General features: G+C 44.9%; 1 protein-coding gene and 1 pseudogene across 1 annotated transcript in view; one reads left to right on the plus strand and one right to left on the minus strand.

The window, feature by feature from the left end:
* Positions 1-480: 480 nt before the first annotated feature.
* FSTL1 (follistatin like 1) overlaps positions 481-16,752 on the minus strand; it is a 51,972-nt gene continuing 35,700 nt past the window's right edge. Inside the window, exons 6-11 of the mRNA XM_012780550.2 lie at positions 16,613-16,743; positions 12,095-12,213; positions 8,978-9,090; positions 8,550-8,660; positions 6,219-6,295; positions 481-3,307 (exon numbers count right to left, since the gene is read on the minus strand). Of these exons, the coding sequence (XP_012636004.2) occupies positions 3,263-3,307; positions 6,219-6,295; positions 8,550-8,660; positions 8,978-9,090; positions 12,095-12,213; positions 16,613-16,743 (596 nt within the window). The 3' untranslated portion in view covers positions 481-3,262. The remainder of the gene's footprint in view (positions 3,308-6,218; positions 6,296-8,549; positions 8,661-8,977; positions 9,091-12,094; positions 12,214-16,612; positions 16,744-16,752) is intronic.
* On the plus strand, positions 9,473-11,420 carry LOC142874334 (epithelial cell adhesion molecule pseudogene; annotated as a pseudogene).

A 16,752-nucleotide genomic window follows, 5' to 3' on the forward strand; every position in this document is an offset into this window, starting at 1 on the left:
GGACTGGTGCCCTTATAGAAGAGGCCTGAGGGCACTTGTTCATCCCTTCTGCCATGTGAGAACACAGCAAGAAGGTACCATCTTTGAAGTAGACAGCAAGCCCTCATGAGACATGGAATTTGCTGGCATCTTGATCTTAGACTTCCCAGCTTCCAGAACTGTGGGCAATACATTTCTGTTGTTTATTATTACCCAGTTTAAGGTATTTTGTTATAGCAGCCTGAGTGGACATAGACACTCTCTGACTTCTCATCACTCCCTACCCCAGACCCACCATCCATGACCTTTTTAAAGAAGCTTGGTCTACAGCCCCCGAGGAACTTTCCCTTCCAGCTGCAGTCCCAACACTTTTCAGGAGAAACTCTTCAGCCCCTTTTCAGACTCCTGAAACTCAAATCCACTTTTATGAGGTAAATAGTTAATGTTCTCACAACATATTATTTGGCCTCAATTGGGACAAAGGAAACCAACAAAACTATTACTTTAATTTCTTTATTTGTCAATAGTATCTGGGAAAAAAAAAAGAATCAGGAGTAACAAAAACAAGTTAAATGCAATATGGAAGCCTACTAAATACAAATACATTTTCACAAACACACAGGCAACAGAAACTTGTTCAAAGTGTTTCTTGAAATTTGACTATTTAAAAACATAGGTGTAAAGGAAAGACATTAAGACTTGTCCATATGGGCTTATTTGCAGGTGGAGGAGCCCTGCTTTCTAAAAACAGTGATAGAGTCCAAAGTCATGGCATGTGGGAAGGTTTCCATGGACACTGGATCTTAACAGATGCTGTAATGTTTATAAAACCAGACACACACGCACACACACACACAGAAAGCCCAAGGAAGCTTGCAGTCTAAGCCCTATGCTTTTAGAGGGCTGAAGGAACTGAACCCAATTTAATCCTGTTTGTTTGCCCCATGCAAAGCTCTATGCAAGACTCCCCAGACAAGGCTATTTAGCAGCTTTCCATGAATGGTCCTCAGATCATGTGATTCCATGGTGCAGACAACAGCCGCCCTACTTACACAGAAGCAGCAGAACTCAAGAGGAATGTGGATTTGCTCTTGGGAATTCAATGTTGCAGGGTAGAGTAGTCTTGGATAGTAACCACTATTCTAAATGTGACTAGTGAAGAGACACTGTGGTTTCCTGCTTTAAACAAACTTGTACTCCTGCCCTCTCCCATAGTGTCCAAGAGCTGGCAAAGCTTTTGATTAAGGCATGCTGCTGTGAGTTCTCCAAGGCACTTGGACAGGGAGCTGCATTTCAGACTGCACAAGTGGGGTTTAAAGAGAGTTTTTAAATGGGATGATACATAAAAGCTTGAAATGCTAAGCAAAGTAGAATTTTCTCCTTTCAAACGAGAACAATTTAGATGGAATTCCATTTTTGGCACATGTTTCTCCCAGTTGCCTGTGCCTAAATAATTTCCTTCTGATGGTCTTTAATCTGCTTTCTGCAAATGAGATCTTATGTCACAATTTTAGTCTTTGTTATTCCAAATGCATCTTAAACATGGTGGTGAGTGTGGTTATTAATGACAGAGGTCAAAAGACACAGGGCTGACTGTGAACAACTGACTTCTCCCCAATCACAGTTTTAAGATTCAGTCTCCATTTTCCCTCCTCTTGAATTTGAAAATTTCTTTTGTTCCTCATCTTTAAAGGAAAAGCTCTTTTTGTTTCCAAACAGAGATTAAACATGAAATGCCAATGTGAAGACAAAGTGGGATGGCTCCTTCCACTCTCTTACTGGGTAGGCTCTACCCAGAGATCTCTATGCCCGCCCCAGCACAACCTGCAAGGTCATTCAGGCTGAGGTCAGGTTTGGTCATTTTGTTTTTGGCTGTCTTATTGTTCTAACAAGGTTTCATGTATTCTGAAGAAGGAAAATCACAGGAACCTGTCTCCCGCTGGACCCATGACCAGAACCACAGAATTTTTAATTTATCAAACTAAAAGCACTAATGGTTAATGCATTAATCCATTAATTAATGGTTAATGCATTGATTAATTAAAGGTTAATGCATTCTTACAAACTCACTGAGGAAACTGAGGCCCAGATATAGAAGGAGGCAGGGCCAAAGTCACTCTTCTAGTTAGCGGTAGATCAATGAACGTATTGGTAAGCTGGGATATCTGAAGCCCTGCTTAGCTGCACTTGTGACCATCCTGCGTAATACTGACTTGCCTGAACTTCTCAGAATAAATAAAAGCAAGTTAACTTTTGGATCTTGAAAGCTTTGTATGAAGATACTTCTCCTTGCTTCTGAGGCACCCCCTGCTCTTCTGGCAGACAGCTGACCCGCGGAAGGCACCCCCTGCTCTTCTGGCAGACAGCTGACCCGCGGAAGCGAGGGGGGCGAACTCTAGGCTGCATGTAGTATGTGGCAGGGTGGGGGGCATCTGGGTTATATAGGTCTCTGTACCAGGAAGAACCCCAAACTCCTTCCATCTCTGAAATGGTAGGACTACTGAAAAATAATTACAAAAGCTTAATACCTAGTCAAGAAAATAAAATATTAAAAAACAACAACAATAATATAATGATAATAATTGAAGAATAAAGTCAACTTGCAAAAAAAAGTGTTTTACAGAGAAATAGCACCTTTGGTAAAAAGTATTTTAAAAATTTGGTTAGGTCTCTATGGGGCTCGAAGTATACAAGTATCTGCATCCTTTGGACACACCCTCCCAGAAACTCCATCCAAGTCTGAGGGACACTGGGTAACTAGTAGGATGGCTGCGTATTTAAGGGCAGTGATTGGGACCAAGAGAAGCACAGATGCTGGAGGTCAGTCGTGCTGACAGCAACCAGAAGGGGCCAGAAGCAGAACGTGTTCCTTTCCATTGAGCTTCCCAAAACCCTCAACCAGGCGCAGCCTGCTAAGTTCTCTCTGGCACTGTGTCCACTCCCTGCAGCCTGCTCACAGCTGCAGTGGACTCGGAAGGGGGTCAGATCTGGGTCTGCTCCTCTTCCACCCCTGATGCAGTTTCCTTACTTGCCTCCAGCCCCAGAGCACTGTTTACAGTTTCTCTCAAAGCACTCCTAGAAATGAAGGCTATGGCCCTTCCCCTCCTAGCCAGCCACCCCCATATTCTTTATTGCAAAACAAATAAACAAAATAAAACTCATTGCTATACAAGCAAATACTGGTGATTTGGCGATTGTAGCAGACACTCGCGTATACTGGACTCAGCGCTGAAGTGGAAGAGAAGGTGCCGGACTCCAGACACCGTTCTGACATGTCTCTTCATTAGATCTCTTTGGTGCTCACCCTCTTGGTCTTTTCAGCTGTTTCCTTTGAGATGCAAGAGAAAATAACATCATGGAAACATTAAAAAATCATGGACATTTCTCTAGTCCTCAAGACTTGACAGCATTGACAGACACACACTTACGTGGAATTTTAGTTGTTTATCTTTGTGGCTCCTCCATGAAGGATGAATAACTAGAGGGCAAAAGCCATGTCCTACTCATGACATGGTCATGCAGGAGCTATTTACTGAATTAAGAGCTGACCCCATTTGAACTCTTATGAAACAAGCAGATCAGAAATTATCCCTCCCACTTTAAGGATGAAGAAAAGGATACTAAATGGAAATGCTACAAACTGTTCTGGATCCAACGAGTCCAAAAAAGTGTTAAGAGCAACAGGCTCTGCAGGCAGACTGCCTGAGCTTCAGTCATGGCTATGTGACCTTCTGGGACCTTGAGCATATTATGAAAACTTCTGTGTCCCAGTGTCTTCAACTGCAAAATGAGGGTAATAAAGTACCACATCTTACAACAGTGCCTGGGCACATTTCTCCAAAGATGATATACCAATGGCCCATAAGGACATAAGAAGATGTGCAACATCATTAATCATTAGGGAAATGCAAATCAAAACCACAATGAGCTAGCACTTCATAACAACCAGGACAGCTAAAACAAAAAGTAATAATAACAAATGTTGGTGAGGATGGGAAGAAATTGGAACTTTGCTGAGGATGTACTATGGTTGCAGCCACTTTGAAAACCAGTCTGGCAGGTCCTCAACAGGTTAAATGTGGAGTTATGATATGACCCAGTAATTCCACCCCTAGGTATGTACCTAAGAGAAATGAAAATATATGCCTACACAAAGACTTGTGCAAGAATGTTCATAGCAGCATTATTCATCAGAGCCAAAAAACTGAAACAGCCTAAATATTAATATCCACCAGCTGATGAATGGATACACAAAGTGCGGTATATCCATACCATGGAATGTTATTCAGCCATAAAGAGGAATGAAGTCTCAATTCATGCCGCAAGGACGAACCTTCAAAACATCATGCAAAGTGAAGCAGTCAGACAGAAAAGGCCATATGTTGTATGATTCCATCTATGTGAAATGTCCAGAATAGGTAAATCTACAGTCAGAAAGTAGACTAGAGGTTGCCAGGGACTGGAGAAAGAGGAGAATGGGGAGTGAGTTTTAATGGGTTTGGGATTTCTTTTGAGGATGATGAAAATGTTCTGGAATTAGACAGTCATGATGGTTGACAATCTTATGCATATACTAAAAACCACTGAATTATACATTTTAAATGGGTGAATTTTATGGTATACAAATTTTATCTCAATTAAAAAAATAGAAAAAAACTGACAATAGCACTGTGGCTTGCAGATACTCTTGGTGCTCCATCCTTATCCGCCTTGAATTTAATGTTTCGGTGTACACTGGCCTGACGTCTCACTGCCAGTGCCTGCGCCTCTTTCCCTGAGAGCTTCCTCTGGCTGCCAGAGCCCACTCTTCGGCACATGCTGGCAGGTCACAAATGCCAGGGAATTAATGTTTCCTGGTAACAGCCTCAGGCATTGGATGATGGGAGTTTTTGTAGAAATACCCCAGCTCCCTCCCTGCTTATCTGTTCCCAGAGTCCCCCAAAAGGATTAAGTTCCACTTGCCCAGGGTGGTAACACGCCTGAATACACACTCATTATCCCCACTCATTTCCCAAATCCCCTTTCGGCGTTTCCTGGGGTTGCCTCCCAGATAAACTATTTGCACTCGAGTCCTTGCCTCAGCATCTGCTTCTGAGGGGACTCACATAAAACAGATATTTAAAAATGTTAGCTATTATAATTCATTCCCCATTATAGGATAACTTCTCTATCCTAGATCATAGTAATTACTATGATTTTTTTTCCCTGTTTATGGGGTTGAACTCATTTTAGGACTCAAAACTGGTGAAATCTAGAAAAGCAAAAGACTAAGTTTCTGTTTTTGCTTAAACAACTGACATGAGATTTCTACACTATCAGTGACAATAACAACAAAATTCACATAAAAAATAATTGATAAATATGAGAAATTACTATTAATATTAATAGTTCTTTTTACTCATGTCAAATATTTCATCTCAATAGTTTAGCAGTTCTTATGATCATTATATTCCTTAAAAAGTTCTATGTCAGAAAAAAAGGCTCGCACTACTAGACAGAGTCTACAGACAGGTAGTATAAGATGCAGTATCTTCTGTTAAGACTACACAGTAACCCTGTGGGAAGACAGGCCTGGGAGTCTGACCTTTCCATAATATGTCATCGGATCACTATTCTGCTAAGAACACTCTCTGCAAGGAGGCCTTCAACTGAATAACTGAAACCTGAACAGAATGCTTATTTATTATCTTCTTGAGTCTCCAGAAAACAGAATCTTTGTCAATCACAGGCTATTTTCTAGCCAGACTGGTATTTCACTTCAATCCTTCCTGCTGTGTTTCAAATCCACTAATTTCACACTCCTTGAGTGCTGACTACATACTAGGCCAGCTAGATGCGAGGGTGCGTGGTGAGCAAGTTTTAGAGCCTGCTCTCGAGGAGCTCACAGTCTTCATGTCTGGGCCCTGGTCACGGCAGGAAACACTCATGCTTCTTTAAAGCATGCTCACGTGCTAACCACTTCCGCCTCATTTGCAAATCACCACCTGGCTGGTTCTTACTTTTGCAGCCATTCACCAAGTTTTAACCTACATCTGCTGGGACCTATTGGACCCTTCAAGGGTTCCACAGGGAATTGCTGGCATCATGGTTTAACAGTACAAGTGATGTGGCATTATTCAGGATCCACTGTATTGAACAGAGTGTGTCTCCTTGTCTCCTGGGGCAGCAGGCAGTGTCTGAGTGGTATAGGGCCTGGTGGCAGCAGCAGTACCTGAACCAGCATGGAGGCTGCCACTCACCTGGTGCTTCTGGAGCTCCTGGACATATCTGGTCATCTCCTCCTCTGTCCGGGTCTGGGTGCCCTTCTGATTCTTTCCTGCAAGAAGAACTCAAGCTCAGAGCAGTGGTGGCTATGGTAAGCCAGTGAGAGATCCCACCAAGATCAACCTTATAGGTTCTCAAGTCATCTCCCATTTAACACGTGGAAGGAGAGGTGAATTACCCACACTTCTCTGAGCATGAAGCCATAAGGGGTCCCCCATGTAACTGACACCTCCGAAGTAACACACTGTAAACACAGCATCTAGCCCCACTCTTCCCTGGCCTCTGTTCCTGGTGTCCCCTTCAGCTGCTCAGCACATCCCTGCCAGGGGCTGGCCTTGCAGGAATACCTGGATCCTGACTCAGAAAATTCCTCTGAGGCAGTGTTCTCAGCCTCGAAATGTCCTGGAGAACATTTGAAAATATAACTGCCTAGGTTCCACGCTCAGAGATTCCAATGTAATCAATGTGAGGTGGGACATGGACATCATCAGTATTTTTTTTAAAGTATCTCTAGGTGATTCTAATGTGCAGCCTGGGTTGACAACCACTGCATCTAGCAATGTTTCCCAAACTTGCACAGTGGTAAACCAAAACAAAACCAAAAACCACGCAGGTTCCCAAGCTACTCTTTTGCAAGTTCTGATTCAGTAGGTTTGGGATGAAGCCCAGGAATCTCTCGTTTGCTGGGCATAACATTTACCCTTAGGGAACACTGCTCGGACATGTCTTCCAGACACTGGCATCAACCTGCCCCTCACGGCAGTTTCCCTTGGCTCTGGCTCTACCTGGCTTCACATCTTGATGCCCATTCTTGTTTATACCATTGAGATTTGCGATCTAAGACCAGACTACTAACTTTCAGGTACTAACCTGAAAATGCCTTGGAATGCCACTTCTACTATTTCCTCTCGGATCCGTGGCCTATATACCAAGATGTGCTCAGGCCCCGGGGCACCACCATCTGGATTGCTCTTTATACCCACACAGAGCTCTGGACCTGGCCAGCCAGGGAGGGAGGACCAGCGGTGCGTAGCTGTGTGGCTGTGGAAATGGGCAACATCCCATGGGGGTGATAATTTGAATTTTGTCTGATGAATGTGATGGGGATTATTATCCAGATGATCATGATATGGCTCTACAAGCCGGCTGCACATCGACTGCCTGTGTCTTTCAAATGGAAAGCTACCTTTTCAGAGCCAGAACAGGACAGCCTCTTTCACCTCTCCCTGGAGTTAGGTTGGCTTTCTGCCTTCCCACACTGAAAAGACACTTGGCCCTGGACAGTGGTAGACCAGTGATCCCTTGGATAGTGCTGGGTTCCACTTATACTGCTGGGCTCCTTGTCTAGAAGAACCTTTTCCTGGGTCTTTGACCTCTGTCTCCTGGTAACTATTTTACCTGATCATCCTGAACATGATCCTAGGCACCAGTCTGCTCTTTCTTGACTCAGTTCACTTCTTAAAATATGACTTTAGGTTCACCCCTCCTGGTATAACTTTTGCATCTGGTTCCAACTGACCTTTTTCCCCAAACTCAATGTGACACTCCATTCCAGACCCGGCTTCAACACCCTTCTCTGTCTTGCCTCCAATCTGAAGGATCCCTGGCTATTTGCTAGCACTTGGCTTTGATTTGAGCCCCTCTTGTATCTTTGGCATCACCGTAGCCCAGGACCCCAGTGGCAACCTCGTGGTTCCAACCCGCCCTGTACCCTCGCATAGGCCCCCAAACTCTCTGACTTCTCTGTCTCCCCAGCCCACCCTGCCCATATCTCAACTACCTCAACTTTCTTGCTCTTTCTCTTTTTCTAAGGATGCCCAATTCTGTTAGTTGAAAGGAGGTTCTACAAATTTTTTTTCTTTTTCTCCCGGGTATGGCAAGAGGAGTCATTTTGTCTTCCAATCACCAGAGTCTTTTACTTATAGTATTTCCTAAGATGTCATAAGGATTAAATGGGTTAATCTGTAAAGTACTTAGAAAAATACCTGGCACATGGTTTTCACTGAATAAGTATTTGCTTTCATTCATTATTATTATTCCAATCTCATGTCAGCATTTACTCCTGCCCTGGGTTTGGTACTCTCGTATCCAAAGCCTCTGGAGTGATTTCCAAACTTAATGCATATGGGATAAGTGCTTTGCCCTCGGAGCTCGACCTTACAAGCTTGGGTCTGTCACTTGCTCCCCGGGTTCCTTGCTCCCAGCCACTGCCCTCTTCCCCATCATCCCCACCCCGACTTCTCTCATGCTCATTTCACGAAGCTCTCTCTTTGCTGCTCCTTCTTTCCGCCTGGGGCACAGCTCACCGTCACAGGTCATGGCTGTGCAGACCCAGTTTCCACAGGCACAGACACAGCGATTGCAGTCCACCTCGGTCTCAGCCCCATCCGCGTACGTCTCATCCTCCAGGGCACACTCTGTTGGGCCAGAAATGAAGGGCAACAGTTTAGTTGTGTGTGTAGAAGAGGGCATCTTTGCCACAGTCTGCACTCGTTACCCTTTTCCCAGACAACAGCTGCCTGTCCCTCGGAGGCACTGAATCTTAGAGCAAACGCCACCATCACCTATAGATGTTGGGGCCCCAACTTCACCATGGGGATGATGGGCTGGGGCCAATCTAGAATCATGGAAGGGGATTTTCTCAGCTAGCTCTAGAGAGTTCCACCAATCTCCTGTCTCTCCCCACCAAATGCCTGCAACCCAAACAACGCTCTAGTTCTTAGGTGAGGCATACTTTTCTCAGGAGGGTTGAAAGATGGGTTGAGGCACTTGAGAAACTCTTGGAAGCTGAGTTTCCAGTCAGCATTTTCATCAGACAATTCAATGAGAGCATCGATACACAGTCCTCTGAAACAGAACACAGGAGAAATGTGTCAGCAAGACCTCGGCTCCACTCGGGAAGAAAGGAAGTAAGCATCAGGATCACATATACTTGGGGCCTCCATAGGTTGCCAAGAAGATGGCTGTTAATGACAAAGTTTCTCTCTACACTGACCTGCTACCACCATTATCCATCCTGACTTACAACCCGACTTAGTTTGTTACCCTGGGCATCAGATCACTCAAGCTGTTCAAATGTTCCTCTTAAGATGACTGAAGTTTCAGGAATGGTTTTGTCTACCTTGATTGACAAAATGTTTTCATACCTGCACACCTTCCAAAGCAATTGCCCTTCCCTGTGGTATAACTGTCAAGTCAACCAAACAAGGAAAATAACAATAGAAGAGATATGACAGATAATATGAAAGGAATATGGGCTTTGAAAGAACATGGAGTTCAGGCAAGAATCACCACTCTAGAAGATTTTGAGAAAAGCTTTATAGAACTTCAGGTCCATCACTCTCCCCTTGGTCTGGATTTGAGCCCTGGCTCAATTGCTTACTATCCACATGGCCTTGAATTAGTTATCCAACCTTTCTGAGCCTGTTTGCCCATCCATAAAAGAAGGACAAGAAGTCCTCCTTCACTGGGATGTTATGAGGACCAAATGTTGAAACTGATAAAAATATTATCTAACTTCAGGCTGGGCACGGTGGCTCACGCCTGTTATTCTAGCACTCTGAGAGGCCGAAGCAGGCAGATCGCTCGAGGTCAGGAGTTCGAAACCAGCCTGAGCAAGAGCGAGACCTCGTCTCTACTAAAAATAGAAAGAAATTAATTGGCCAACTAAAAATATATATACAAAAAATTATCCGGGCATGGTGGGGCATGCCTGTAGTCCCAGCTACTCAGGAGGCTGAGGCAGAAGGATTGCTTGAGCCCAGGAGATTGAGGTTGCTGTGAGCTAGGCTGATGCCACGGCACTCAGTGTAGCCTGGGCAACAAAGTGAGACTCAGTTGCAAAAAAAAAAAAAAAAAAAGAAAAAAAATCTAATTTCAGGTTATCAAAATATGAAGGAATTACAGATTCTATACTTTAAGGCCATGGACTATTATTAAGAATCTTTCTAGAAGCTGTGCTTTGTACTTATTTTGAACACAAGAGGTGCTTTTCCTATTTTTAATTCTTACTGGTGTACCAGAACCACACCCAAAATGTCATTTTTATTCATATTTATTCTGGTATTTATAATACCAAAAAAGGAGAGGGATATACATTTGTAGCAATTAGGACAATGTACATGAAATAGCACTGATTATTTTAAAAATCAGAACTAATTGCCAGGCTCCGGCAGGCAGAGAATGTCTCTGTGAAAACCACAAGCTGGCCAGACTGCTCTGTGAATGAGAATGGTCAATGCCAGTGTATTTCAATTGGTACACCAAAATACTGTCATTTGCTCAAAACTGGCTACCAAATGTGTGGTGATGAAGGCAGAGGAGACTGGCTCAGAGTCTTGGAGAAGAGCAAGACCTGGGGGCTCTGCACAACAATGACGGGCTTTGTGACCTCGACCGTGATGAGTGGGCGGCTCTTTAAAGCCAGGCAGTGCGAAGGCGTGGCCACATGCTGGTGTGTGAACACCGCTGGGGTCAGAGGAACTGACAAGGACACTGCAATAACCTGCTCCAGATCAGTGAGGACCTTCTGGATCATCACTGAACTAAAACACAAAGCAAGAGAAAAACCTTATGATGTTCGAAGTTTGCAGACTGCGCTTCAGGAAGTGATTGCAACTTGTTATCAGCTGGATCCAAAATTCATCACAGATATTCTGTATGAGAATAATACTATCCTTCCTATTGATCTGATACAAAATTCTTCTCAGAAAACTCAGAATGATGCGGACATAGCTGATGTGACTTATTATCTTGAAAAAGGTGTTCAAGGTTTAATCCTTGTTCCATTCTTCTAAGAAAATGGACCAGAGAGTAAATGGGGAACAACTGGATCTGGATCCTGATCAAACTTTAATTTACTATGTTGACAAAAAGGCACTTGAAGTCTCAATGCAGGCTCTAGAGGCTGGTGTCATTGCTGCCCTAGTGGTAGTGACAATAGCAATTATCACTGGAATTGTTGTGCTGGTTATTTCCAGAAAGAAGAGAATGGCAAAGTATGATAAGGCTGGGATAAAGGAGGTGGGTAAGATGCACAGAGAACTCAATGCATAACTACTGTAATTTGAAGAGTAACTACAAGAAGGGAAATTAGCAAACGGACTCAGATTACAAATGTATGAATATAGGACAACGAGAAGATCTTTGAGGATTACTATTTTGTAGTTAGCATCATATATGTGTAATAGTGAAATCTGTACTCAGAATATAAGCAGCACGAAATTGGCTTTACCAATCTTAAAACTTGACCACAAGTGTCTTATATATGCAGAACTAATAGAAACCCCAGAACTTGGACTGCATAGTTAAAATTACTTATGTGTAACATTAAAGAGTGTACATTAAATATGCTTCCACAGTAGAGTTTGAATGACTACTGTCTCCTTTGTGATTGAAAGCTGCCTTTTCTATTTGCTTTGAGTCTTGTACCTACAATTTTTTTGTGAACTATGAAATAAAACATTTTAAACTGAAAATAATCAGAACTAAAGCTATTTTAGATCCACAGTGAAATAATAGATTAACGTAATTCCTTCAGAAAATTAAGTAGTAAAATATTACTCACAACATTCAGAAACAACCTTGCTGTGAAATGACCCTGACAATTTATTTTAAAATTATGTTCCTCTATTTCTTGCAAATTCTGACCCAAAATAATTATTTGATCAGATATCAGTGGGACTCAATATATTCATAATGTTTATAGAATAGAATAGGGCAGAATTCCCACCTTGCTTTTTCACTTCACATTGGCATTGGTGGCTCTTCTGCAGGTAGGAAGGGGTTCAAATCCCCTCTCCTAGGCAGCATTCCCCTTGGGGACCCCTCCCTGACCCCTCACTCCTCTCACCTAAGCAGCTTGTTGTTCTCCTGGTCTGCATAGGTGGTGATGTTGATGGCAGTTTCATTCTGCTCCACAAATTTCAGGAATTCACTGGAGTCCAAGCGAGAGTCACCATTATCAAAGTTCTAGAAAGAGCATCAAGAGATCTTATAGGAACATTTTGTAGAACCCCAGTTCCATCATTGCTCCCCTCGGCCTGAACCATCTCTGGTTCATCTCGTTCTTGCATGTTTCAACCCTTCCCCGGCCTGGCTTCAGAGAGCTACAGCAAAAAAGGCCACCGAGGGCCTTTCATATCCAGAATCAGCTCAGGAGGGCATCCTGAATAGAGGTCTGAACTGCCCCAGAAGCCTGGGGTGCCTAAGAGAAGCCCCATCTCTGACACCGTCCTACAAACATTTTTGACTTTACCCTTGGGTTCAGAACACCACACCATGTTCTCAACCCCAATGAACAGGTAAGGAGAGTCTAATGTTGCAAGCTGCAAATCAGAATCTCTGCAATGGGGCCCAGAATGCATGTTTCCCATAAGCTGCTCAGGAACAGCAATGCAGGCAACCTTCCAGCTCACTTTTGGGTCGCAGGATCATATCTTGCTGCTTGATTTCCAGCCTCCTAGCCCTGTTCTCAGTGCTTAACTTTCACACTAGTGCCTGTAACCAACCGCATCAGTGAGAACTCACAGGCAAAGGCCCCAAACCAATAAGCTGCAGGCAGGGCTGGGGCAGAGCCCCCTACCTGTCTGCCCTGTGCTGTGGGGCCACTACAGATATGTACACAGGACACAGACTGCCCAGTGCAGGCTGGGATGACCCAGCTGACATCCTGCCAGCACAAGGCACCAATGTGGTGAGCTCGGGCATTGTTATCTCTATGGAAAGATGCTAAACCAAGACTGCAGCTGCTGGGGACCATACAAGATGCCCAGGCCCTAGCTGCAGGAGGCAAATTCCAAGTTGGATACTGCTGCTCTCCTAACGAGTTCCCAGGGCAATTTTCCTCCCCAAATTCTTTCCATAGGCTGCCTCATACTGCTGCCTTGGGAAATGATCAGCATCCCCATGTTACTCTCAAGGGTATCCCAAGATGATGCAAAGGATTCTGGAAGAAAAGTCTCTCCAGGTTTCTGGGTAGAAGGGAAGGATGTAGCTACAGATTTCCCTTTCATGACAGCCGTGTGTCACATGTGTTGGACTCTAAGGTTATAATCTTTCCATGGCATGTATAATGACAGGTATTAGACACAAGGCAACTCTTAGGCCCTTGCTTAGTACCTATTTATTCTTGTCCTAATTGCCAGGAACAGGTCTCAGATGTTCTTTATTCAGTGAACACTCACCCAGAGGAAACTTCCCTAAGTGTTCACCTAGTGAGGTCTTGATTAATTAATGGAAAATAATTAAATGTGCTTGGCCAGGGGCCATTGTTAGTAGCACAGGACTTTCTTGAGTCCAAATGTTCCATGAGCCGGGCAGACAGGAGCAACCCTCAGAGACCCCAACATCACGAGGGCCTGAGGACAGAGTTTAGGGAGGGGAACAGTCCAGCACTGGCTGCAGACCCAGTGCCAGAGGGCCCCAGTGGGAACCTGGAAACTCCAGTCCAGGTAACTCTCAAAAGGTAGTGCTGTGCACACACTTCAAATTCAGTGGGACCCAAATCCAGGCCTGAAGCTGCAGGGAGCTCTATTCTATCTGCATTCTCATCTCATTAGGGCCTGGCTGGGTCTCCCCTGGCCAGTTTTGTATGTGGAATCCACAGGAACACAGAATTCTGGTACCCAGAAACAGCCTGGAGTGCTTGGGATGGGGTGGGGTATCTGCCTGTGGGGTCATGATCTTGCATCACAAACCAACCCGATTCATTCAGCCTCTGTTGAGCTGACCAGTTACAATGGCATAGTGTCTCCTTATGCCTGCATTTCTTGTCTCTATACAGGCTGAGTGGCACTTATCTGAATGCTTGGGATCAGGAGCATGTCAGATTTTGGATTTTGAAATATTTGCAAATGTATAATGAAATACCTTTGGAATAGAACCCAAGTCTAAACACGAAATTCATTTATGTTTCATACACACCTTATACACCTAGCTTGAAAGTAATTTTATACAATATTTTCAATAATTTTCTGCATGAAACAGAGTTATGACTTTGTTTTGACTGTGACCCATCACATGAGGTCAAGTGTGGAATTTTTCATTTGTGGCATCATGTTAGTGCTCAAAAAATTTCATATTTTAGAGCATTTTGGATTTTGAATTTTTGGGTTAAGGATGCACAGCCTGTATTTGTGATAACAACACTTTTCTTCTATGTAACTGTAGGGTTGAGGAAAGGCAGGAAGATGTCAGTATGGCAGTGGGGGAAATGGGGGACATGATGCCAAGGCTGGCTCCAGGGTCAGTCCTGGCCACCAGGTGTCTGCCACCTGGAGCCACACAGGTGTGCAACACGGTCCCGGAAGGCTCTTCCTACCTGGGTCTTCCCTTCTTCACTCTGTTATGCTTTCAATTAAGAAATAGTGACTGACTCAGTAGTTGAGGTGAAAGTCAGATTTCGGCTCTATCCAAATTCTGATTAGATTTAGTTTTTGGCTGATTTTGATGTAAGAAATGCCGGCTGGGCTGGAGAGAGATTCACTGGCTCAGCAAGTCTCTTTGAGATACCACATCTCTCACCACAGGCAGCTGCTGACCTAGGGGGAGGAGTATCCCTTTGAAGAGAGCGCCATGTAGGACTCTGATAATCATCAAAAGTAGAAAGTGAAACCCCTGTTTTCTCCTGGAAGACAGTGCCAGAGCATCTGGGAAGAGCGAGCTTTGTGGCTGTCAGTCAGGATCAAGCTTGCTGAGCTGGGAGTGAGACTGCTCCAGAGAAAAGCTACTTTCTCTAGGGGCCTCGCGGTGTTCACAAGGGCGCCTGTGGGAGCGAGTTGCTGCTGGAGGAGGTGGAGACGGGTTGTGGGGGAGTGTGGCCCAGGTACTCGGAAATCAGATCCAACAGCAGGTGTCAGCCATGCCTGAGGCAGGGTGCCACCAAAGGGTTCCCAAGAATGGTTACAAGGTCCCAAGTGGCCCCTTGGACGATGTGTCCTGGGTCCCACAGCTCCTATGCCGTAATCGCAGGGCAAAGTCACCGCTCACAACAGGCCCTGCAGGTACTGCTCACTCAGCTTTTGAACAATCATTTTCTTTCAGTTATGTTTTGCTCCCATCCAGCTCTCCCAGCTCAGCACTACAGTGTGTTTTTCTGCAGAAGAGGAACCACTTTGGCCAAGGGGTCTGCAACGTGGGAGTGGCTAAGACAGAGGACAGAGTGAAGAGGGCTATGGTTTTTCATCTGAGTACGACCCCTAAAACTTGGATTCTAGAGAGAGTTCATCTCTGCCATAGAGAAGAGAAACCTCTATATGAAAACAACACAAACGAAGTCTTTAAGGACCAAATATCCATTGGAACCCAACCCAGTTTTTCTCTATCTGTGGGGTCTGTAATGAGGAAATCCACACACTAGATGGGCGTTGACCGTACTGGGTGACCTCAGAGCTGCCAAGAAGCCCGTCAGGTGTCTGGAGTCACTCCCGAGTCCTGCCTGGTTAGGCCCTGGGACAGCAGGCCCTGGAAACACGTGAGGGAGCGTACGTCCAGAGCCCAGCATCTCGGCATCCACCACCTACGGATCTGTGTCTCTCAGTGAAGGGGCTTATGTGGGGATGTGGGTATCCGAATGCATGTCTGCATGTGGGACAGGTCTCAGTGTAGGGTGTGCATCTGTGTGTGTGGCGTATGTGTGTCTGGCATGTTGTGGGTGTGTGTCTTCTTCCTCTATGCTCCCGAGTGTGATATGTGTATTTGAGTGTGATGTACCTATGTGTGTGTCTGTGTTCTTGTCAATCAGCCAGAGGAGTGCCCTTAACTGCTGCTTCTAACACCTCTCCAGCGCTCTGAAAGATCTCCATGCCATGGCAACCCCACTCATTGCTAAATACCATCTCCTCCTCCATTTTCCTTCAGTAGCATCTCTCCTGCTCTGTCTCTTTAATTAATTATGATGGAAAACAGCAATATCTAGGTTCATGAAGATTCTCTGGACCAATGGAATGCCAGTTCAGTGATCCTTGCCAGGTGAAGGAGCTCTCTAGGCCGTGGACAGTCAAGTTAACGACTGAGAGGAATGTCACACTGCAGGGGAAAGAGGGCTGAAGTGGTCCGGGTCTGGGTGAGATCAGAAGGAATCCTGCATTAGCAGCCAGCTGCAAAAGGTGTCCTATGGGGCAGGGAAAGGACTAGGCCTTACGACACTGACGGGCTCTCTAAGACCTTCGTGCCTTTAATTGCCCAAAGGGAGCAGCACACGTGTGTTAGATCCCAAAGCCGGCTCCCACCAATCAAGCTGGTCAGCAAGCAACTGACCAGCTTCCTGCTTCCTGGGACAATCTGTAGGGACACTCAAGGACTCCAAGCAGGCAGTCTGGAAGGATGTGACCAGGCACTAGGAGGAGCAAGCTTCCTTTCTGTGGATTACCTTAAAGTACTTGTCTAGAATTTCACTGTAGTTGCTGCCTTTTGAGAACCAGCCATCTGGGATGATCTCGGCTTCCAGCCACTGGATGATGCGACGCCGGAGCTCATCGCGGTTGGCCTGATAGCAAACAACTGCGGGCA

Source organism: Microcebus murinus, chromosome 1 (genome assembly GCF_040939455.1).
Source record: "Microcebus murinus isolate Inina chromosome 1, M.murinus_Inina_mat1.0, whole genome shotgun sequence".
NCBI classification, from domain to species: domain Eukaryota; kingdom Metazoa; phylum Chordata; class Mammalia; order Primates; family Cheirogaleidae; genus Microcebus; species Microcebus murinus.